Here is a 25,598-nt window from a genome sequence, read left to right on the forward strand (position 1 = left end):
TAATGTTGCTTTCATGGAGGACTTGGTAGATGACATGTTAACGTTGGACGCAAATGCAAATGCGTCTTCATTTTCGGCCATGGAGGGAAAATGCATGGAGATCATGCACATACATTGAACGTTGGGGTACACGATAGGGGACATACTTGGCCATATAAAATTCAATTTTCCTCATTCCCTCCTTGTCCCCTACGTTCCCTTCAGGATATATCTATTTTCATGAGACCATCTATCTGTTCGTATAACATCATTTGCTCGTCTTTTTTCATTCGAGCACAGGAACGTGAACGTGGACGGGGAATACAAGCCGTCGCGCACAAGCCGCAAATCGCCGGGCCACATTGTAGACAGAGACAGCAACTGAATACTATGAGAAATACTAGTCCTAAGAATGACAGTACTTTCCATCCCCAGGCTGATATCACACTCCAGAGCCAGCCGGACCAAGTCCAGGTGCCTGGATTCTGGTGCATCTGGTGAGCTATATTATGAAGCCTTGTTATTGCTGAATAAACTGAAGGTGCGTTATTAGGAATGAAAATACAACAACTGGAGCCGATCACTCTACAAGCTCCGCCCCTATCGGCCAGGATGACGTCAAGAACAAGGCGGTTCTGAAGAACAACAAGTCTCATAGCAGACTGCTCTTCGGTTAGGTTACCTAGGGCAAAAGTAGTTTCATTCTCTACTGCTTCAAGGGTTCTGGTCAATCTTCGTATTATCTTACTATTTTGGACGGGACCTATGAACCAGAAGTATCCTTTAATGTAATCCTTATACTGGTCCCATGCTGATTCGGAATAATCGATAACAGGAGAAAGATCTCTCTTATGTTTAACGTGCACGAGACGGGTATTTCGGTGATAATCGGATGGGGCTAGAAAAACTGGTGGCAGTAGGAATGCAATATAACATGTTCCACCCCAATCTAAGGGCAGACGTACATAAGCTGTCTGACCACAAATAAAATAGGAATGACGGGAAGCTTTGAAAGTAGACTTTCCTTTATCACTGAATTCGACCACAGTATTACACTCACTGTGTCCTAGATGTACTAAACCATTCTTCCTAACGCATAATTCACCTTTTACTGGTAACACTGTTATAGACGGTAAGTTCGAATTAGTCTCGGACTGAACGTTCAGAATCATGAGGTTAAGGGAAAAATTACCTAAATCATACACTTCATTTTCTAGATCGGTCCCTGTCCTTTGGGGAAGACCGTCTTTGTCTGGGAAACATGCCTTATTCACAACTGTGTTTAGATCTCCCCATATCCAATTGCTCTGGGAAACTGTGGATTTACTGCCTAGACATTAAAGCAAACCATGCTCCGCACGAACCATTGTGTGAAAACGGATAAGGAAAGAGGGGCAGAGCTCCCTTCATTTTCTGGTAAGGTGGGAGTCGGCCACATACCCAGCAATTTGTGACATTGCTGGTCTGGTGAGAATGGTGTAACATACGGATAAAAGTGTTGCCGCGCAGTGCAAGGCGATAGGATAGCCCGTGAGGGGGTAGGTCACTGAATGTGTGTTCTACGGTGTCATTGGAAGAAGAATGTACATGTGAACCAAGCGGAGGAAAGAAAACGTGTAACGTCCAGCTTATACATATGATCGTAAGACTCAGAAAAAACATAAAAAGCAATGTAATGATGCATCTACTACGTAGATTTTTACAGTATTTCATTTTCATTATTTCCTGTCTATCTCTCTCACTATTTGGGTCTATCTCATACATGTCAGAAACCTGTCTAACCGCTTCACCCGAGGGGGACTTAAACAATTAAACGCTGTCTGACTTACTAGACCTTAATTTGGCTTTGTACTCCTGCTGCGGAGTTTTCTCTAACAGAGGGAGTTTAGTGTCAGTATCAGAATCGGGGCAGTCCTTGGGAAATGTCTCTGGACACAGTCCATGGAATCGTTTGATGTGGCTGGAATGGAGCCAGCCTTTCCTCCCTTCCACCTTCACTGCGGTCCTCGTGGTCATCAACACCAGCTTCGGCTCCCGCCACCTGGGCTCCAAAGGGCTTGAGCGATCAAAATTCCGTATCCAAACAAAATCCCCCGGAACGATTTCATGCGGTTTCACTTGGGTGTTGTCCGGGAAGGCAGCCGCTACCTGTGAACGACAAGAGAGTAGTGCAGACATCAAGGAAGCCAGGTAATCTGTCAGCATATTACTATCAACATTGGTGATCTTACGCGGCATAGGCGTACCCCACATATTTGGGGGTCGACCGAAGACAATCTCATAAGGAGATAATCCGGTTCTGGAATGGGCTACCATACGCATGTAAAAGAGGGCAACCAGCAGGGCTACCATCCAATCTACACCTTTTTCTGCACAGACCTTTGCTAACCGTGTTTTCAGAGTCTGATTGTGTCTCTCAACGAGACCAGCTGCTTCGGGGTGTCGTACGCAGTGAAATTTCCACTGGTATCCTAACAGGAGTGATACCTGTTTCATGAGCTCGGACGAGAATGGCTGTCCATTATCTGAGTACACGACACGGGGCAAACCGTATCGCGGGAAAAATTCACGGACCAACTGCTTGGCAGTGGTCACGGCAGTGTAATCTGGGACTGGATAGGCTTCTGTCCATCTGGATAGGGCACATACAACTACGAGGACATACTTGAATCCTCGACATCGATCCATCTGGATATAATCCATCTGGAGGACTTCAAAAGGGTGGTCAGGAGGATGGAATCCACCTTGTTCCACAGGAATACCTTTGCCTGGATTGAACTGACAACAGATCATGCAGGTACGCACTTTCTGTTTTGCTGCTGCACGTAAATGTTTGTTGAACCAAAGGTTCTGTATGCTATCTAACATGGCTTTTTCTCCTAAGTGTGCTGGACTATGTGCTGTATTAATGATAATTCGAACCATAGAGTCGGGGAGAAACCATGTGGCTTTCCCCTTTGTCATCCATCCCTGATCTGTCTGGACCCCTCCTTGTTCAGTCCATTTCTTGATTTCGTCTGGAGTAGCATGTGTCTGTATGTCGAGTACATCTTGTGTGGGATCCCTGACTGTCATGCAATTCGTCAGGGATGGTACTTCGGTCTTTGTCGTGTCAGCTGGAATGTCTGTATGAGTCTGAGCTGTAAGCTTGGCTGTTCGATCTGCCAGGTCGTTACCCTGGGAAATGGTGTCAGTAACTTTCGTATGTGCTTTGCACTTCATGATGGCTATGGCTGTAGGCAAGTGTATTGCATCTAACAGTGCTTGAATGAGGGGACCATGCTTTATCTTGGCACCATGAGAAGTCAAAAAACCTCTCTCTTGCCAGAGGACTCCGAAGTCGTGAACGACTCCGAATGCATACTGTGAGTCTGTATATATGTTTACTTTCAGGTTCTTGGCTCGTATGCAGGCTTGGGTCAGAGCGACGAGCTCTGCTGCTTGGGCAGACAGGGTGTCAATACGATGTGTTTCTATGACTTCAGTTTCAGTGGTCACTGCATATGCGGCCACTAACTCTCCTGTACTTGTTCTCATACATGAACCATCCACATAAAGTGTCAGGTCTGGGTCGGGTAATGCAATGTCTGTCAAGTCTTGTCTTGGCTTCGTTATGGTGTTAATGACATCCACACAGTCATGTGGTGTAAGGTCTGCTGTAATTGAAGGTAACAGAGTAGCAGGATTTAATATGTTGCAACGTCTGATCTCTATGTGTGGCTGAAACAGTGTCAATTCATATCCTGTCAGTCGTGCTATGGTCAGGTGCTGAGTCTGTGTCCTGTTTAAGAGAACTTCCACAGAGTGTGGAACCTGTACTGTCAGGGGATGCCCTAACACTATGGAATCGCTTTGTCTGATAGCTAGAGCTGTTGCTGCAACTGATTTTAGGCACGCAGGCAAGGCCTGGGCTACTGGATCCAATGTACTAGAAAAATAAGCACAAGGCTTGTGTTTTCCTGCTTGATCTTGTGTGAGAACAGATAATGCTGTGCCATCGCGTTCAGTGACAAAAAGTGTAAAAGGTTTGCTGTAACATGGTGTCGCTAAAACAGGTGCTTGACATAGGGCTTTCTTCAATTCGTCAAAAGCAAGTGTATGTTCCTGAGTCCAAGGGAGGACAGTCGAAGTCGCTGCCTCCTGGGTTGTCAACTGTATGAGTGGTTTGGCTAGATATGCGTACTGGGGAATAAATTGTCTACAGTAAGAAGTGAGGCCAATGAAGGCCCGTACTTCCTTTTGCGTCTTGGGTTGTGGCAGATGTGCAATCAACTGGATACGGTCAGGTGTCAGCTGTCTACCCCTCTTGGACGGCAAGTGTCCAAGGTAAACCACTTGCTGGGCACAGAACTGTAGCTTCGAAGGGGACACTTTATGCCCCTTTTCGGCCAGAAAATACAAGACTGTCAGTGATGCACGTTCGCAGTCACGTTCTGTTCGTGCGGTGATCAATAGATCATCAACGTACTGGAGCAGGGCAGTGTCAGTAGGCATGTGAATACTGTCTAGTTGTCATTTCAGTGCTTGGCTGTAAATACTAGGGCTTTCTGTGAACCCTTGAGGAGCACGTGCAAATTTGAAGCTTCGGCCATTTAAACAGAATCCGAAAAGGTACTGGCTTTCCGGATGGATGGGAACACTAAAGAAGGCGTTCTTGAGGTCAATTACAGTAAAGAACGCAGCTTCGGAATCAATGGCAGTCAATAGGGATGAAATGTCTGGGACCACTGGGTACTGGGGTATGATGCATTTGTTTAGTTCTCGAAGGTCGATCACCAGTCTGTAGACCGGTGGTGCATTCGGGTCAGTTCGTTTAAGAATCGGGATGATAGGAGAATTACACACATTGGAGTCAGTTTCTACAACCACTCCTTGAGCAATAAGTTCGTCAATAATTTTCAGTAAGGCCGCCACAGCCTCAGGTGGTAACTTGTATTGTCGAATTCGGGGCAGTACAACTCCTTGTTTAAGAGTAACACGGTATGGTGTAATGTGCATGCAACCTGCATCAGTTGGACCTTGCTCCCATAAATACTGTGGTACATTCTGTAATCTCGGATCAAAATCTCTTAACACATATCCTTTAAAATCACGTAAAAACAATCTCACTCCTTCCGGAGAACAACAAATCACTGCTCCTAGTTCTTTCAATGTTTTTATACCAAGCAAGTTTTCTGGACATGATTTCGTAAGTAACAAGTCTGTAGTGCGGGACAATGGACCATCTTCTAGGGAAACTGGCTTTGACACTTCGTTAACAATAGGCTTTCCTGAAAATCCCAGGGAAACATTTCTTGAGCCTGAGAGGGGTGCCCCTGGAACCTCGTCATGACTGATGGTAGTTCTGCTCGCCCCTGTGTCAATCAAAAATTTTCTGTCTTTCCCTAATACCTGACTATGTACATAGGGACCCTCTTGATCTACAGGAACCTCGATAAGGGGCAAGCCATCCTCCCTCTCTAGGCTGTTTCATGAATACTGTTGATAATCTGGATAATCTGACTGAGCATACTGGTACATTTGCTGTGTAACTTGCTGTGTGGCAGCTATAGGCTGGGGTACGGCTACTGTCTGTTGGGCATTCTGTGGAGGTTGCGTGTTCTGCGGAACATGTTCCTGTCTAGGAGGACGCGGTCTTTCTTTCGTCTTGCCTGTAGCTATATTGTGTTTCAGAACGGCACATTCATTTATATAGTGACCTGGCTGTTTACAGTAATTGCACGTCCCTTTTACAGGAGCTGCAGAATGACTGGTCGGTGTAGTACCCCTCTTCTGACTATCAGCTGGGACAGACTGAGCAACTAGTACTTTCATTTTCGTGTCTTTCATGCGTCTCTTTTCGTGTTCTTGCTCGTCTCTAATTCGGTTCTGGTGGTACTGTAACATTTGTAACATTTGGGAAGGGGTATTAGCTTGCCAGGTACTCTCAACCTTTAGTACTCTATTTTTAACTTGTGGTAAGGAATTCTCTACTAATTTGGTCACAAAAAGATGTGGGTATGATTCACTACTTGTTTTTAGCCCGCTATTAATAATGAAACATTTCTCGAATCTGGAATAAAAATCACTAGTGTCTTCATCTTGTTTCTGTTTACAGGCTGAGATGGCATCCCAGTCTTCCTTTTTAGTAGCTAGTAATCTTGGCAAAACCTGTATTAATAACTCGGGCAATGCTCTGGCTTTTTCCCCGAGACCAGTACCAGGGATTCGTGTATTATCTTCGTTTTCTAATTCTGCCCAGTCAATCTTTTTCTCTCCCACCTCCCATTCTTTTTCTTTCAGTTTTTCGTAAATGCCGGTTGGCAACAGTACCTTTAGCATTTTAATGATATCGGGATACGTATACTCTCCCATGCGGAGCATATCTTTTAATTCACGGTGGAACCCTCCTGGATCTTTATCGTGACAGGGCACTCATTTTTTCATTTCCAATAGTTCTATTTTCGTTAAGGGGGTGTAAACAAATACTCGTTCGAGCTCACCACCTGTTGCCCGAACGGGATGAACTTCTCGTAAGGGATTCTGTCTGTCTATGTGAAATGTTTTCCTTACTGGGGGTGGAACAGGAACGAAATGTGGAGTCAGGAAAGTCCTGTATTTGTGTCGCTGTTCTAGAATGACAGTAATTAAATCGGTACCTAGGCCTCTCCATCTATTTAGGAGTAACTCTTCCAATACATTATATAGGGGACCTGGATCAGAATGCTGACTTTCGTACAGTGTAATGAGATGTTGGATCATGTACATACCAACCAGTCGCTGTTCGTCTGGGGAAAGATTAAAAAATGTTTGAGCCACTACGTCATCTTTATATATGGTAGAATTGCTAGCCCATTGAACTGCTGACTGGGCTAGTTCCTGTTCATGCATGGTACTAAGCCCACTGTAACCTATTCGTTGTTTCAGTACTTTATCGGTGGCTTGGAATAGATGCTCAAGAGAACATTGTTCTGGTATAGGAGAAAGAAAACTTTTCCTACATTCTAGGCGTATGGGTTTGTCAAAGGGTCTCGCCCTACCTACGTACGCTATTCTATCTGCGTTCTCAGTTTCTATATCATCGTCTTCTGAGACTTCATCCTCTTTCTCGGTTTCGTTCTCGTTGGCTCATTCTTTCTCACATATCTCTAGAATTTCCTTACAGATTTTTCTGTACATTGACTCTACACTACTTTGTTTATCATGCTTTCCGACCGCTATGTTATCACTCCAAGTTAACATACGTTTAGTTACTTCTCTGTGTGGTTGATCTTGTTCCCTGATCAAACAATTTATCAAAAACTGTAAAATCATGCGTTGAGTTTCCACCTTTCTGTGTACCATGGCCTCCTGTATACTTTCTGGTCCCTCCCCCGTTCTAATGAAGTGATATATCTAGTCTAATTTCTCTCTCATGCCTGGTAAAGTGATCAAATAATCTGTAACGCGTCTTAATCGTAGCGAGTGTAAGACCAATGAGTCCTCACCCGGTACTGGATCATATATACAATCAGTAAGGTTCTTTCTAAGGGTTGCGTATGTTGCCTTTGGCGTTTGTTCCAGTGCTAAATCTCGTAATGATATTCGTTTTACTTGAGGAGGGGTGGAGAAACCACCTCCCGCGGCTCCTAGATGTGAGCCACCGGGGCTTGCAGGGTGTACTGGCACTGGAGGAAACGTTGGTGCTGGTAAAGTAGGTATAGGTAAAGTAGGTTGGTCCTGGGTTACAGGCGGATTAAAAGGATTGCCAGGACCAGTGGCAGGAGGAACAGTGGGGGGAATCGTGTTATTAACAGGGTTGTGAGGTTGAATATTTGGAGGAGGATTTGTATTTGCATACTCTGGAACAGTGTCGTCTAAGTAGGAAGAAAGGAAAATTTCCGCTGCGGTCTGTTTATGACGAAGCTTAGTCGGGACCAATGGTGGCGGCAAGTTACAGGGTACTTCCGGGGTCGCTTTAAGCAGGCCCTCGGCGAGAAGGGGATACATGCCTTTAATAAGGGCATTTCTTTGTCTGTCTAATTGTTCTGCTTTAACTCGTTCACCTTCTTCTAGTAATTCTTTTTCTTGGGCTTTTTCTGATGCTTCCCTTCTTATCTCTGCTTTCCTAATTTCTTTCTCTGTTCTTCTATGTGCTTCTTTACGCCACAATTCTATGGCATCTTTCTGGGATTGTCTGGCTTTCTTTTTCCACAATGCTTCTTCTACTCTCATAATGCAATCAGCATCCCATGTCCCTGAGACAGGCCATCTATATTTCTCTTCCAGATCTTTGGTGTAGTCCACACATAAGTCTAAGTACAGTATGGCATCTAAGCCATGCTTGTGATACATAAAATGTCCGGGAGTGTCCCTAGGCGGGACGGGAACTGCTTCTTCGAGTATCCCTTTCCTGGTTCCTATCTGACGTAATTTCGAAAACAGCGGCATATTTGAACTTACTTGAACGTGAACACAATAAACACAGTAATGAATTGCAAACAATCATTCATACCACGACATTAAAACACATTAAAAACATTTCGAACAGATACTATCTAGTACATAGAAAAACATAATTCTGAAAATCTCGAGAGACAATACTAGAATACTGAATTACTGGATGCAATGCTAAAACAGTACAGACATACCGGTCCCATAAAGAGACACGTCATACCGTATCCACCTAAGTGAACACGTCTGGACCGGGTCTGTGTACCCAGACCCGTCTTGACCGGGCACAAATTAATGAACCCGTCTAGATGCGTTCCCAACAACGGTACTCACCGGGAAGCAAAACTGAAGGCCTCGGAAACTCGACACTGGACTGGACTGGACCTCTACGGCGTCTGGCTGCTACTACGCATGCGCTTCGGAACAGGTGAGCCTCCGGATACCTCGGACCTTGCTCTCTCGGCTTGGGCTCTGGTCGGGACTCTCCGCATTCCTCACCGCCTCGTCTGGATGCTGGACCGCAGTCTCCGTCTCCTCCGTGGGCCTGAGGGAGTTAGCAGGAAAACCCGCGAGTGTGCACAGGCAGGGGTCCGTCACGGCTGCAGAAGGGGTCAGGGGCCTGCGTTACATCTCCGGCGCGTGGGGAAGGGGAGGGGTCAGTATTCGGGCGCCAGAATATGTGGTAAATAAAATTACCGGGACTATTTTTCTATACATTAAATGACAATAAGGATAGCTCAATAAATGAGAGGCAGAGTCCGTGGTATCTGAGTCATACGGGCTTTAATTAAGTGGCTCGAGTCACTGGACATCGGGTTCCATCACCACTAGGGTTCAGGAAGGGATATTCAACATTTTATTAACATCACACAATATATATAGTAAAACTGAACAGTTGCATTGAATACAGTAGGCGTGACAAGGGAAAAGAGAAAGATAAGAACATATGGGCGTAAAAGAAGGCGTGTAATAGGGCGTACACGGAGGTGTGTGCTGGAGGCGTCACAGAAGTGTCATAGGTGAGTGGATGCATAGAGGAAATATGCTAGGTCTGCAGAAACCTTTACCACATATGCGCGCGCAGCTGAGTATGACGTGGTATTGACGTGTAACTGGGGAGAGCTGTGGGACTTGCCTTTAGCACTAGTAGAGGAGTCTGGTGTCTGGGATGTCAGAACGACCTGTACCTATAGCATATCTGATATCTTGTGTTTGGAGGATGTGTTGTCTGAAGCAAAAGGTCTCTCGGGCAGAGGCCATTCATCACTGAATGCTAGTGGGTGCATACGTGTCTTCGTGCAATGCGCGGGGCCATGGGCCTACTATGGCAACGGGTGCAGTAAATTACTTGTAAGGAGACAGGAAGGCCGGGCCCTTTGCTCTGCAGCCGGGAATATGTTTACCTATTTCACTAGACTGGAATGTGTTTTTGCGGAGGCTGAGCAGATAACTGTAGGCAAAATACTGTCTTGGCAGGCAGGCCAGGCCGAGCCGGGCACCGCTTGCCTGGGCAGGAAGTAAGGTAGAGATCAGGGATGCATACCTAAACTGCAGCTTTCAGAGACAGAAGAGGTTCGGAACCTGAATTCAGGGCCTGGCTCGGCTGAGCCAGAAAAACGTGTGCATCTTTAAACGTGCATCATGTAAAGACGTTGGCAACATAGGCCTAAGAACCAAATTAATGTTGCTTTCATGGAGGACTTGGTAGATGACATGTTAACGTTGGACGCAAATGCAAATGCGTCTTCATTTTCGGCCATGGAGGGAAAATGCATGGAGATCATGCACATACATTGAACGTTGGGGTACACGATAGGGGACATACTTGGCCATATAAAATTCAATTTTCCTCACAATTCAAACTCTTCACACATGCTTTCAACGCACTGCACAATATTGGACCACCATACCAGAATAACCACCTGCACTTTCACCAACCCACCAGACACCTACATTCAGCCACTCTTTCACTCGCACACACCCACGGCATCCACACAAGTAGAACGGGAGGCAGAGCATTCTCCTACTTCCCATCCAAGACCTGGAACGACCTCCCCAACACATCATGGTCTCCTCCTCACTACTTCGATTCCACAAGACCTGGCTTTTAGACTAACTCTGCAGGGCCCGACATGCAACATCTAACATCCAGACACCTACACCTACATGCCTGCTCCAGCGCCTTGATACCCTTACAGGTGATTAGTGCACTATGGAATTTAACATAGCAAATACAAGAAGATGACGGACGGAGCGCTGAAACTTCTCAGACACTCACCCCCAGTCACAGTTCTGGGTTGAATCCATCATCGTTCTTTAGCTCACTTTGCTACCCCAGTTTGGACCCAGCCATATGCAAATCAGTCTTGACCCTGTACCTCGTGGGAACAGCCCAGCTGGACCTACCAGGACAGGTCCTCCCTAGACCGGAAACAAGCATCCTGGGACCAGTTTCAGAGTAAAAACACCCCTCATCAGCCAGGTTAGATAGAATCCAGCGGCAAAGTGAGCAAGAGACCCATGCCTGGGCATACCCAGCCAAATTAGGGCGAACAAATCAAACACAAGGAGATGATTGATGGAGTCCTGAAACTTTTCAGACACGCTCCCCCAGTCACAGACCTTGGTAGAATCCATCATCGTTCTTTAGCTCACTTCGCCACCCCAGTTTGGACCCAGTCTATGCTTTTCATTTTTCCCTCTAAACATTTTCCTCTGATATCTTCCAGCTGGAGATCTCTTAACCCAGAGACCATTAAGCTCCAATGTTTGTTTTACTCATCTGAGTAGTCCTGAGTGAGACAAGGGACACCCAAAGTGTTCACCTGCTTCATCTTAAGGATCTGGCACAGAAAGCACCTTGAATATTGAAGTAATTATTTTAAAATTGTATTATACACAGTATAGATTATTTATGTGCACATGGGCCTTAATTAAACTCAAAGATTTGGCATTTCTCACTTTGCATATGACTGTAACGAGGAAGATAATGCCAAAATTACTTACAGGTAATTCCATTACTCCGAGTTATTTGTTCCTCGTTAGAGTCAATTGTGCCTGCCCTAACCCACCCATTACTGGGAGTTTAATCTAAAGACAAGGTTTATTGTTGGTCAACCACCTGTTATTTCAAGGAAGAGGTAATGAGGGTACAGCCCCTTTATGCTAGCGGAGGGTTTCTCTTCATTTTTGTTAGTGGCAACAAAAAGAGGACAGGTGAATCAGTGCGAAGAGGCGGCCTCCTAACTGCAACAAGTATGACTGCAAAAAGAAAAAATAACTCAGAGTAATGGATTTACCGGTAAGTATTTATGGAATTATTGCTTTTATTTGGACGAGGAGGAAAGTCGAGTTACACAGAAATGGTTGCATTTTTATTCAGCAGGTCAAGTAGGGCCATACCTTAAGATAAAGTCCACCAACAAGGCAGTCTTCTCCTTACATTGGCTGTTTTCTTAAGATCAAGCAGGTGAACACTTTGGGTGTCCCTTGTCTCACTCAGGACTACTCAGATGAGTAAAACATACATTGCAGCTTAGTGGTCTCTGGGTTAGGAGAGCTCCAGCTGGAAGATATCAGAGGAAGATGTTTAGAGGGAAAAATGAAAAGCATAGAGTGGGAGGTAGCATCAAACATCTCTGAACTTGCAGCCGTGCAGGTATCATCAACTCACTCCTCAAGCCCTAGAGACATATCACTAATGACAAAATTCAAACACATCCATCCAGACACTGGCGGGCAGGAAAGGAGTTCAGAGCAAATACTATGGTTACATCTGCCTTCCCAAACCTCCTTCCATGTGGCTGGGACCATTGTGTCTCTTTGACCTGGGTCTGTCTGCACAATGCTTTCTCACCACATATTCTATTGACATATTGCAGTTTTCTCCATTCCTAATGACCTCTGCTTCCCCTGCAAAACAGGGTAGAGCTATCATTTTGCCAAGTTTATACCCCCTGCTAATCTGATGCTTTCTATTTCCCACACCAGTCATCATTCTAAAGGATATATATATTTATCTACAAGCTGTGTGCGTGCCTGCCAACTGCGGTGTCTCCAACAATCCATAATCATTTTTAGATCAGCGTTTTGAAAGTGCAACTGTCAAAGAAACCTATTGCTAGCAAAATACATAGAGATGGCTTTGTAGCAGCCCCTTTCAACCAGGGGCTTTCTTCAACTAGCCTCATCAAGAAACAGCTTGGAGGAGACTTTGTCAATGACCTCTTGGCATAGCCCAAAGAAGGAATCGTTTGCCATCTAATGCAACTGGCTGTTTGACTGAATGCGTGTACTAAAGTGCATGAGGGACCACTTTACAACTATTGGCCACTCTGCTGTCCAACTTCCTTCTGTCTTGCTGTAATATGCCAATGTTGCATATGCTAGCACATTCAACCCAGACCTATTATCTTTCATGCGGATTGTTGCATATCAGCTATATTGTCTGTATACTGTCTACCCACCTGTAGTGCTCCTTACAGACTGTGGAAGAGTTTCTGTATACTTTGTATGGCTCTTGCATCTTCGTTTACCTGTGTTGCCTACAGTAGGCTGCAGCACAGTGCTTTTATACTGTGTATATTGGGTCCCGCTGTGCTCCTGGTACAGGCGTAGTGCTCCCTAGATAGAGCCTGGCTAATTTATACACTGTGTATACATTGTGTATCTTCCTCTGTTGCATCTACCTGAATTCATATTTCACAAACTAGGGTCTCATTATAAGTTTTGCATGCTGTGTGTACTTATTCCTGCTGACCTATATGCAGAACTCCCTAAATTCTGAACTGAGATGTTTATATTGTTATTGTGTTTACTGTGTGTATATCTCACTTCTAAATCCACTGGATGAGCACCGTCAAGCCATGGGAAGAGATTCTGTATATGTTGTTCCTCTTTTCTACTCATTCTATATACAGTGTACCCTAAACCTGGGATAGCGTTTGCATGTTTTGTTGGTCTCTTCTTCCTTAAACTGCACTGAATCATCAAGAAGGGGTAGATTGTTATGGTATTGCTATCTCCACCTGCATAGTCCCCTGCAGCTGGGGGCAAGGTTTATATTTATTCTCTGCAGAAATGCTTATGTATGGTGTGTGTAGTATTGCCCAGATTTACTATACGTAGTGGCGACACTTTGCACCACACAATGTAGCACTATTAACCTTTTGCATGCAAAAACGATTTTGCTTCAAAACTTAACCCAAGGACCGTGCCAATATTGTTTTGCGCACAGGAGCACACGTTTTTCATTTTTCTGTGCAAAAATGGGGGGCATAATAGGGAAACCCCCATAGATTTCTTGCTAAGCCAAATCTGCTTAAATAATTTGGCCTGGCTTTGTATGAAAACCTAATGTAAAACGAACCCAGGCACAAACAATGAGTAAGTGGAATATTTTATAAATAATATGTTTAATTATCGAAATTTAAAAATGTTAGGTAGCTTATTGTGGCCGGTTCTCCTCATTTTGAAATTTGTACTGGACAGCGAATCCAAGTTCAAATCTCACACAAAGCACCGCGGGATTGTCTATGAGCTATAGCATACCGCTTATCAACATGCTAAAATCAATATGTTCAGCCGATTACATCATGGTTGCACAGCTCTTGCTAAATCTGGCACTGCTCTTCTTTTTTCATTAACGCAACACTGCTAATTTTCATACTGTGCTGTACAGCATGAATGTTAGTTATTTTGTTGCTATGCATTTTAGCTACCGCTTTGTCCACCCACGGTGCTCCCTACAGACTGAGCAAGAAATTGTCTATATTGTGTGTGTATATCTTTCACTATTTCATCCGAAGTGCCCTCTGTGGACTATAACAGAGTTTCTGTACGGTGTTCATAAAATATATGTTTACAGTACATGAAATCCTGCAATCCCTGTATAAAAACCTGTCTCTAATTTCTTTATAATACGCAACTTGTGATGCACCCGGTCGCTGTTTATAAAGAAATGATATCAGAACTCAACTGTAATAAATTATTATAGTTGAGTTCTGATGTCACGATGCCTGCTGCCAGAGCCAGCAGCCAAGAGGAAAGACAAGACACAGAGCATAACTAAAGCAGATCTTCAAGGATCATCCCAAAATGTTGCTATTCTTTTTCCTGCTTTCATTTTCTAGTCATAAAGTGACAAACAGAAAGGTGATATGGTAACATGTTTATTTTTTGCACTCCTTAGAAAAATGTAAATCTTTTTGCATATTTATACACATTCTGAGTTACTGTGCCTCTTTTTAACTAATGTGTATTAAACTGATTCTAATATTTTTCACAACAACTATCTAACAGCTTTTTTGATGCGTTTTATTTTGCACTAGAAATTCTATTTTTTTTAAATTCTTGCAAACATGTTCAGTCTTTTATATGAAAGAGCTATGCACCAAGATTTAAGTGGTTTGGGACAAGGTGATGGTGTGACCATGCATTATAAACAAAAACGTACCCCCTGCTGTACATGATAAACATATTGCTAGAAACTCTCCCTTCGGTCTCATGTAGGAAAGTTGGTTTCTGTCCCAGTAACCCACACACTTTTGCCAGAATTCTGAAGCACTTTGACTTGATATGCCCTGAATCCCTGCCAATCAGGTTCCCAGGTACTGTGTACTTTGCGAAAACTGAGAATTTGTACTCACAATTGGCACTTCTCTGGCCACATGTAAGTCCTTTGTAAAAGGTACCATGGGTACCAAGGGCCCTGTGACCAGGGAAGGCCTCTAAGGGCTGAAGCACATATTGTGCCACCCTTAGAAGTCCTGTGCCTTAACACACACACTGCCATTCCAGGCTGCGTGTTTTGGTGCAGAGAAAAGTGAAGAGTCGACATGGCATGGATACCTGTGTGCAATACCTACACCCCTCTGCGTATGGTATAGGTAAATCACCCCTCTAGCTGGGTGCACTATACCACTGGTGAGGGTACAGTTGCATGAACCCTGTGCCCCTACAGTGTCTAAGTCCATTCTTAGACATTGTTAGTCTAGCACAATAATGGTTTTACTGAATTCTGGGAAGTTTGGTAGCAAACGTCTCAGCATATTAATCCCACACTAATTCCAGTGGGGGATTTATTATACAATGCACTCAGAGGGCATCTTAGAGATGCCCCCTGAAAACCGACTAGCCTCTGGTGGGTTCCCTGACTGGTAAACACCAGCCTGTCACCACAATACATGTTTCTTGACCCCTGGGTTGGGAGCCTTCGCTCTCTGGGCCCAGAAACACAGCCTTTCCTGGGCAGAGGGTCACACCTCCCCCAGGTCAGGTAGGACCCTCAGGGGCATAACAAACGCCCCCGCGGTGCAGGGAGGCCCTGAGCTCCAGGGGGCCCCTGCAGCCCGATATGCTGTCAACAGAGCTCCTGATTGTGGTCGGAGGGTGCTCCCTTCATGCACTTTGCATGGGGGCCCCCTCAAGTTTGTTACGCCACTGAGGACCCTCTGTGGAAGGGGATCTTCAAATGCCTTGCCACTTTTGCAAAGCTACACACAACCTCTCCTGCTATCAGAAGCAGGCCCCCTTCCTGTCTCACCCCATTTTCAGTGGATAGACAGGTGGGGAAAATGTGACCAGCCAGGAGGTGTGCCCATCTCTGCCAACCCCACTTCTCAGATGCGGGAGGCGAGGTGAAACCCACTCTTCAGTGCCCACCATCTTGCAGATGGCAGGCACTTTCCAATCAGGATAAGGGAAGGTGCCCACTCCCCATGTGGGGTGAGCATACCGTGGGTGTAGTCACACTAAGGTCAGTTGCCCATTAGCTACTACCTCGAGACTCCTAAAACTAAAACGTATCTAGGAGGCAGCACTGAACCCACAAGGCAGACAAACAAGAAGACGAAGAACTGAAGAGCTGTGCGGAAGGAAGACGAGGACATCAACGGCCTTAGTCCCAGCCCCACAAGTCTGTCCTGACCTCGACCTGCTCCAGCGGAATCCTGGCCTGTCCTGCAGCCAGCAGCCCCCCAGAACCCGGCGGACCTGCCCTGCCTTCCCTACAAAGACTCTATCTCCTGTGAGCACCGGACTTGCTCAACAACCAAACTCTGGCTCCAGCCAAATCAACACACCCTCAGCCCAAGTGGCCCAACACCAAGACAAGGTCCTCCCAGCGAACATGACCTGGGATTTGGTGATCCCTGACCTATTTCAAGCCTCTGGATGATGCCTGCAGCCTCTATCTGGAGGGTCCCCCTGACCAGAGCTGGTAAGGAAATCCAACGCTTAAAGACACCTCTACACCCGACGCCCCACGGCCTTGGGTGGCCCAACCGATAGTGTCCAGGCAACCCGCTGAATCCCAACCTACCTCTTCAACCAGTGTTCGCCGCCAGGAAACCTCCCTGCCTGAACCTATAGTCGTTGTTCCGACCAGAGATCTCACATTGAAAACAACAGGGCACCTGACGCCAAATCAGCCTCCTGCACCCAGCCACCCCTGTGCCACTGTGAGTGCTCCTTGTGTGTTAACTCGGATCCCCCTTTGCCCAGAGTTTATCCCTAGGAGCTTTGTTCCCTCTACCCTGTGGCTTGCCCGAGAGCAGCCACCAACCGATGTCCCTTAGCCCCATAGGCTAAAATTGGGCCTCAGCCCTCTGCACCCGGCCACCCTAGTGCTGCTAATGGTGTATTTTGAGTGCACCCTTGACCCTGGGGGAACCCTAGTTCTAAGCTCAGAAACTCAACCATAAAGACGGACTGCTTACCTGCAAACCAATAACCACATTTTCTGCCATAGGATTACATTGACTGTTTTGCCCAAAAAAAGTTTGAAGTGTTGAGTTGTGTTTTTATGGAAACATAACCAACTGCGTTTTAATGCAAACATGTGTTACTTACCTTTGTCCTAGGACATGTCCTAGTGTGATATCTAGGCATACCACACTGAGTAGAAAAGGTAATCACAAAGTAATCACAAGTATCAACAGTTTTAAAATATTTTCCAAACCTGTAACAAAGTTAATTTCATCCAACTTGCATATTCTGATCAAACCTGTTTTGAAAAGTACAATTTGACTTACCTGTACCAAGTCCTGCTTGGTTCTAAAAATGAAATAGAACTAAAGAAATGTTTTTATATAAACAATGGGTCTGAGTTCAGTCTTTGAGTGTGTGACATCATTTCTTGCCTCAGTGTGTACAGAAAATGCTTAATACTACCCTATGATAAAGCCTTACTGGTCACCCACACTACCACAAATAGAGAGTAAGGTATTATCTAATTTTACCTCTGTAAGGCTTTGGAGATCCAGGACTCTTTACACACTATACTATACTTTGGTATACCCACGCACACAAAGCCCTGCACAACCAAGGCCCAGGATACCTCAACAGCCGCCTCAACTTCTACGCTCCCAAACGCCAGCTTCGATCGACCAGCCAAGCCCTCGCCGCCGTCCCCCGCATCCGAAGAGCCACCACAGGGGGAAGGTCCTTCTCCTACCTCGCCGCCAAGACTTGAAACTCCCTCCCGACCCACCTCCGCCTGACCCAGGACCACCTCGCCTTCAGGAAGCAGCTCAAGACCTGGCTGTTCGAGCAGTAGCGGAACCACCCTCCCCTAGCGCCTTGAGACCCTCCGGGTGAGTAGTGCGCTATACAAATGCTTTGATTGATTGATTGATTATATACAGAGCCATCTTCCGCCATCTTGTTCCGCTATATGAGCAAAGAAGAACACCTCAGTGACTTGCAATATACTTGCAATGTACAGCATGGGGTCCTTTAGCCAATATATATCTGCTGTGGCGACCGAAAATGCCGTTTGTAGACTGGGGAAGATTTTATATATACCGTACACATGTTATGCACCAATCCGTTCTGTACTCATCTTCAATGCACCCACCCCTCTACAGGTTGACAGTTTCAGTACACTCTAGAACTCTCCAGTACCTACTACGTCCTTGTGCAAACACCCTAGAGCAGTAGTTCTCAAATTTTTTAGAACCGCTATCCACTTTTTAGAACAATAACCGTTCACGACCAACTTACCTTTAATTTATAAGCAGAGAGCTGATTTCTGAATGTGACTAAAGCATTGTGTGGTGGCACATCGTAATTTAGAGACTGGACATTTTCTGTTGAAGTGGCCACTAAATTTGCACAGACATAGAGAATTACGGATAAAACTATGTTGCACACCAATGATAATTGGGGAAATCGGGTTTCTGTGAACATTTATCATGTGTGCATCACAAGAAAGTGTCTTGATTTGTTTTGATCTTTTAAAATCTGTATCCGGCACAGGCCCGGACTGGCCATAGCAGGCACCAGGCAATCCCCTGGTGAGGGCCGGTTTTTGGCCCCTGGGGGCCGATTTTGGTACAGGGACGATTTAGCTGCAAAATCGGCCCTGTGCCAAAATCGGACAAAAACCGGCCCCGGCAAAGAGCTCAGCAGCACCTCCAACCCCCCCCGAGTGGGGAGGGGGGGCGGCGAGCACTTTGCCAGAGCCGGTTGTGGTTCCCAGTCCGGCCCTGATCCGGCACACTGCAGAACAATGAAAAAAAGTATTTTGTTTTCTCTTTCCTAACTGCTGGATGCATACAGTTCATTTACAGGTATTTACATGTTGTTGTGTATTGAAAAAAACGACATCCTACATTGTCACATTACTCACTTCAAAAAAACCCTCTTAAAGTGCAGTTAGGGGGGGAAGTAAACACTAATCCCCATGTTAAAAGAATAAAGCAGCCTGACATTTGACCTCTGCCATTGAATCACCAGTGTGACAAGTTAAATAAAGAATATAAAGGCATCCTTATGTATTGCTCTAACTCGATCCACCAAAAATCAGCTCGCCACCCAGCAGTGGGTCACGACCCACAGTTAGGGAAACACTGCGCTTAGAGACACATGGGATAGAGTTGTACACTATGTGGGTGTACACGTCTCCTTTATCCAGCCACCTACAACCGCCTGTAGACTGGAGCAGAGTTTCACGGTGTCTCCCAGTGTCAGTGCCCGACCACTTCCTGCGCCCCATAAGGTCTTTTTTCTTTGTTGTCACCCTGACTGCTTCCTAGATTGCTAGTGACGGATTTTGACCTCTCTGCTGTGTCCCCTACTTCCGGGTGAACAACTCTCCCGCTGTGCATCTTGAACTTCCTTTTGAAATGCCCCTGCTGGCTGGGTCGAGATGGGGGTGCCCTGTGTTAGTTTATTTCATACTATCTCTGCTTCTTCCTTTAGGCTTTTGTAGCAAAAATCTTTACAAAAGTGCGAAGAAAGTTGAAGGAGGATGGAGATATTTAATGAGCAGTTGACAATACAACTTGAGAATGGGCTCTCTAGTCACCCTCACCAAATGCCTAACAGTTTAGAGCCGGGTAGGTGGGGGCAATGGAGTCTAGGTAGGGGGGCCAGATAGTGCTGTGTTTGTGTTACCACCTCTCCCCTTTGGCCATCATCTCAACTGTTGAATGTCCCAGGAGGCGGCACAGAAAAGCACACTCTTTAGACTTTGTATATGTGTATATATTTATTTATACATAGAAAGATACGGATATATACATACATGCAAAGTCCGATTTAAACATTTTAAGCACACATGTAAATGACCTTTGTAGGTTGGCCCAGCACTTTTGTGTGCAGCTAAATGTGAGCCTTCTCTTAAAATACATTTACAGAGAAGCCACTGGTGGCATTTTGGAGACAGAAAAGCGTGTGTTTACGCACAAAGGAAAGGTCCTGGAGGAATTCAGATGCCTGAAGAGCTTTCGGGTCGCTGAAGCTGGGTGGATGAGTGAAACAACCTGCTGTTGTGCTAAAAACAAAGACCTAGCAGGAATGTGGGCAAACTGGTTGTTCTCCAGGCCGGGTTTCTGTCGTTGGGGGGTGGAGGAGGCACACAGCTACACCCCAGGAGGCTCCTCCCCATATAGAGCCTTATAACTGGCTTGGAACACCTCCTTGCCAACATTTCTGTCAGCGATTTCAACCTGCAAGCAAGGTGCCCGGATTCACCGCTCCCAACTGCAGAAAAACACGATGGCTTCCATGGGACTGCAGATTCTGGGCATCGCCCTGGCTGTGATCGGCTGGGTAGGCGCCATTGTTGTCTGCGCGCTTCCCATGTGGCGAGTGACGGCCTTCATCGGCAACAGCATTGTCACTGCCCAGATCATGTGGGAAGGGCTGTGGATGAACTGCGTGGTGCAGAGCACAGGGCAAATGCAGTGCAAGATCTACGACTCCCTGCTGGCCCTACCTCAAGACCTACAGGCGGCCCGAGCCCTGGTGGTCATCTCCATCGTGGTAGGAATCCTGGGCGTCCTCATGTCCATTATGGGCGGCAAATGCACCAACTGTGTGGAAGGCGAAAGCACCAAGGCGAAGGTCATGATCGTCTCAGGGGTGGTTTTCCTGCTGGCAGGTATCCTGATGCTCGTCCCTGTGTCGTGGTCAGCCAACAACATCATCCGGGACTTCTACAACCCACTGGTGGTGGAGGCACAGAAGAGGGAGTTGGGGGCTTCGCTCTACATTGGATGGGCCTCAGCAGCTCTTCTGCTTCTTGGAGGAGGCTTACTCTGCTGCAACTGCCCCCCAAGAGACCCCAAAGCTTACTCCGCCAAGTACACCATGGCCCGTTCCCAAGGAGCGGCCAGCAACTATGTCTAAAGGCCACCATCTTGATGTGGACATTCTGCCTGGTCCTGTGAAATCAAGACAGGTATCGAAGGACACAGAATCCTAGGGGAGCCAGCAATACCATGGGAGTGAACAACATTACAACTTCACTTCGTTAAGAGAAGACATTTTGCAAAGACCTTTGTGCCAGGTGAGACTCCTGGACCCTCTCACTTCACTTGATTAGAACTGTCTGGGATACTTCTATAACTGCTTTCGGATCGCACCAGACTTCAACACCGTCAGGCCCCGGCGAGAAGCTGCCAGCCCTATAAGAGGGCCGCGAGCCAAGAGGTTGGGCTCCTTGGGGGACTTCTGTCTGGAGGGAAATTGGGGAGAAAGTTCGGGACTGTGATCAGAAAATCCAAAGCTGTCTGCAGCAGGCGTCAACGGGAGCAGCGAACAGGTGCAGAAGGGGAGGAGGGAAAGTGTTGGGCAGGTGCAGGCAGGGAGGAGAGCCTGGGGATGGAGGGCTGGGTGTGCCAGCTGCCTGACTCAGAGAGGAGAAAGAACCGCGCCTCCGCCCTACCGGGAACCAGCAGAGAAGAAGCGGACCCACCCCGCAGATCATCCGGGGGCCTGGGTGCAACCGCAAGTAGGACACTCCCGGAACTGCTGAGACCCTTCCCCTCCCGGAACTGCTGAGACCCTTCCCCTCCCCTAACTTCCGAGACCCTTCACCGCTGCTGCAATCCGTCACCATGACAACCCGTTCCCTGCCGCGAATAATCACCAGTTGTCACCCTGACGCCAACGGCGTGCCAACGGACACTGTCCGACCTCACGCAACCAATCACGTACTCTGACGCCATCAATCTCCACGTCAAGAGACTGCCATTTTCTGTGTGTGGACAGCCGCGGTGAGGGGTGTTAGGGGGCTCTTTTTGTGATTTCTGAAGCTCTCGCTCTGTGATTTATAACACGTCTGTTTGTCAATGCACATCACCTGTGGCTGCGCGTTGTTTGCAGTAAGTCCAATGTTAAGTATTAGGGACAAGTTGTGATGTGGAGGGGAGTCCACCCTGGTGCGAGGCTAGTGAGATGGAGGGTCGAAGGAAGGACTGGTAGAGCGGAAATAATTAGATCCAGAGCAAGACAAGAGAACGTGACGGAGAGGAAGAATGGAGGGGTGTGTAGGTCGCTACAGGGAGGAGAGGCTGGGGGGAGGGGGGGGGGGGTTGTGGCCGAGAGAAGGCGAAGAGTTATTGATGAATGCGGGTGAGGGGTTAGTTTCGGGAAGAGCAGGATTTGAAGGTCAGAGACTGCCTAAGAAGCCTCTTGTCCTTTCTTTGTTTCTCTTCTTCGCCCGCCCTTCTGTAGCACATGCCATGTTGTCCGCCATCTCGCTTTACACCTGTGCCCCCCTGCCAAGGCAAGAAGCTCTCCTCCCTTTCGCCACACCTTCTTTCTTCCCTGTTCCGGTATCTCAGGTGCCCCATGCTTCACCCCCCTTCCCGGCTTTCGCTCATTGTTTTGGTTGATCTCTCACTGTTCCTATTGATGCCCTCTCCAACCCGTCATTTGACCTTTGTATAAAGTGTACATTTAATGTTAGATCAACAATGTAGTAGTAGCAGTACTAGTATTGTACATCATCTTCACCATGGGGTTCCCTTGTCCGTCCTCTTTTTCGGTGGCCAAATACCTGGTTCCATAATGTGCTTCCCCTCACCCCCCGAAAAATGTTTGTAATGTGAAAGGCCAGCAGGGCGCAGACAAGATGGGCTGGGTTGGGCATGAGTTAGATAGCAAACAGCGCCCCTAGTGTTCAGCATGCGGGCGCACCAACACCACCTTCCACAGAAAGCCAGAAACTCGGCCGCACTCGACTTTCTGGTTTTCCAAACAGGTTCTCGTCAGTCGAAACCGCTTGCAGGCCAAGCTGAGCCGTGACTGGGAGGGAACAGAGGCTCGGCCCGAGGCCAGAGAGAGACAAAGGCCGTTTATTCCCCTGTGTGCGACAAGAGATTCCAGTTCTGGGTTTCAGATTTTCACCCGAATTAAATTATGAAACCTGCAGATTGATAGGAAAACGGGATTGACATACCCAGAGTGCACCATGAATGGAAACCATGAGGGGTTCGACGCTTCACTCTAAAGATCGAAGCACTACAAATGTGTATGGGACGGTTCCTTGTCCTTCAGACAGTGGGGTGTAGGAAGATCCCTGGGGACAAGCCAAGTATATGCAGCACCTGTGTTCTCTATCACCGGGCACTGTACAATAGTTAAGCGGAGAACGTGGTACTGCACAGACTTATGATAGGCCCTATGGCCACGCAGCGAGTCCTTCAGTGCCTCGAAGTAGGGTGCGGGGTTTCTAAAGCACACATGGCCTCCAAGGTCTGACAGGCAGGCACACGCCTGTTTAGTTCACATAGTTGATCAGGGGCAGATAAGATGGTCAGGCTGTGTGCAGTCTCTTCAAGGGGCGCAGGAAAGGGGTGTCTGAAATTCCTCTAGGAGATAGGGGAACGCTAGGCCCTACAGTGTATTCAGTGCTCCAGTAACCTACTTTTTATAATCATTTTTGTGCTACCGTTCGCAACATGATGTTATTTTGTACAATAAAATATTGCTTGTCACTGATGATTTGCCTCCTTGGTCATTTCAAACTTCCAGTCACGGGGGTGAGGGGGGGGGGGAGACCTCTTGTAATGAGGCCTCGCCCAATGTGCTGCTAGAATGTGAGAAGGAGAAAGAGGGGTGCTGAGGAGGGCATGGCTTTGGGGAAATAGAGTGGCTAAGTGGGCACCCACAATGTGGTGCCCGAAAAAATGGCGTCAAACGGGTATAAGACGCGCCATGATTGTGTGACAAGCAGGCAGGATGAAGTTTAATGTGATTTTGGGATCATAGGGAGCATGAAATGTTATTGCCTTGGTCTGCTTAGACACTTAAAAGGAGGGGCAAAGTGTAGGTCCTGACATCCTAACAGGGACAGAGTACCTGGTCATCGATCGGCAGACAGGACAGCAGGTGAATTGTCTGGTTAATGGTCGAGGCTGGAATGAGGCCCTGTCAGGAACATCCACTCCTTGAACCTCTGCCTGTAAAACATTACCAGAGCGCTCGTGATCTGGCGCAGTATTTTCCCCTCAGCTTTCTCCTGGGTTTCCATTACCAAAGGGCTTGTGATCTGGCACAGTATTTTTCATCAATCTCCTGGGTTTCCATTACTTGGGCCCTTCTGCCATCATTCCAACATCATCATTCCTCTAGCATTTCCTCGTGTTACCATTACCACAATGTGCAGAATTTACCAGAAGCGTTATTCCCTTCTTCTTGTGATTTTTTGTTTTTGGATGAGTAATAACCAGCGATATTGCAGTTTGTAGATGCATATTCCCCTCTTTTTCCCTTTGCTCCTGATTCAAAATTAATGGGTCGCTCAGAATAAGTTTTCCAGTGCAAGCCACATCCCATGGCGTCCAATTACCCCTCCCCAGTATGTCCTTGCAGGGTTAATTTCTTAGTGGCGTGCCCAAAACAACCAATCTCTTTTCCGTGCCCCTCTTATTTGCACATCCAGGTCCTCATTTACAATATTTTGACGCAAGGCAGCACAGCAAACTTTCCTGCGTGCTGCTGTGCATCAAAAGAAAAGGGCAGGAATGCACTGCAACTATAAGATACAGCACATGCCTGTCTTTTCCTCTGCGCTGGCGCACAATGGGCTGCCATGCACCAACGTAGATACCCTTGCGCCATGGTGCAAGTGTGTCGGCATTGTTGGGTTGATTGTTTTTGTGCAGGAAGGCACACCATCCTGTACAAAAACAATCGTGAGGTCGCACAATGCAGCATACATAGAAAAACAAGAAATTACGGTATTTCTCCTTGTTGTGCTTCCCTTACACCTCTGGGGAGGCCTAGGAATCTGACACATTCACAGGTTTATGAACCTTGTAAATCTGGGAATGCTTTAGGTTTCATGGAGGCTGCGTGGGAACAGCTACAGCAACACACATGGAACACTCCTTTCACATAGAGTAATGCGTGAAAGGGGGGCATATTTACAAGGCCATGAAAAGCCATGCAGGGTGGCTTTACGTAGCCTTGTAAATATGGGTAGGTAGACTGCACCGCCAGTGCGCCAAGAAAAACGACGCAACACTGGCGCGATGGGCTTGTAAATAAGCCCCCCCCCATCTCTTCTGAGTTTCTTTTATCTCACATTTCACCTAAGTGACCAACTCTGGTGGATTTGTTATTTACCGGGTGCACTATAACTTTCTATACTATACCTTTCACATCATGAGTTTTGCATCTCAGAAGGGACGTTAGTGAAGTGATATTGCATGTTTTGCACCATTTCAATTTTCCAAACACAGAACGTGAGAACACAATACTGCCAGGATTTTACTAGCCAAAAGGTTGTGTGGGAGAAAAGCGAGGCATACCCGCATATATTATACATCTTATCTGGGCACAAACACCAGTTTATTTCTAAATTGGTATTTTTAGTCCGAAAAGAATGAAGGCCTGAGTGTTCCTGTGCTGCAGACCTCTGAAAGCCCCACCCCTTCTGTGCCCTTACTTGCAAACCCTTCTGATCTGTGTCC

General features: G+C 46.7%; 2 protein-coding genes across 2 annotated transcripts in view; both read left to right on the top strand.

Annotated features, from left to right (window-relative positions):
- Positions 1-25,598, top strand: part of LOC147729777 (claudin-4-like) — a 290,882-nt gene that overhangs the window by 221,485 nt on the left and 43,799 nt on the right. The window lies entirely within an intron of this gene.
- Positions 20,329-23,623, top strand: LOC147729778 (claudin-4-like). Its single transcript, XM_086954658.1, has one exon. It carries the CDS (start codon positions 20,392-20,394, stop codon positions 21,022-21,024), a length of 633 nt encoding a protein of 210 aa, XP_086810784.1. The 5' UTR covers positions 20,329-20,391; the 3' UTR covers positions 21,025-23,623.

The sequence above is a fragment of the Lissotriton vulgaris genome, chromosome 2_1 (assembly GCF_964263255.1).
Source record: "Lissotriton vulgaris chromosome 2_1, aLisVul1.2, whole genome shotgun sequence".
Taxonomy (NCBI): Eukaryota; Metazoa; Chordata; class Amphibia; order Caudata; family Salamandridae; genus Lissotriton; species Lissotriton vulgaris.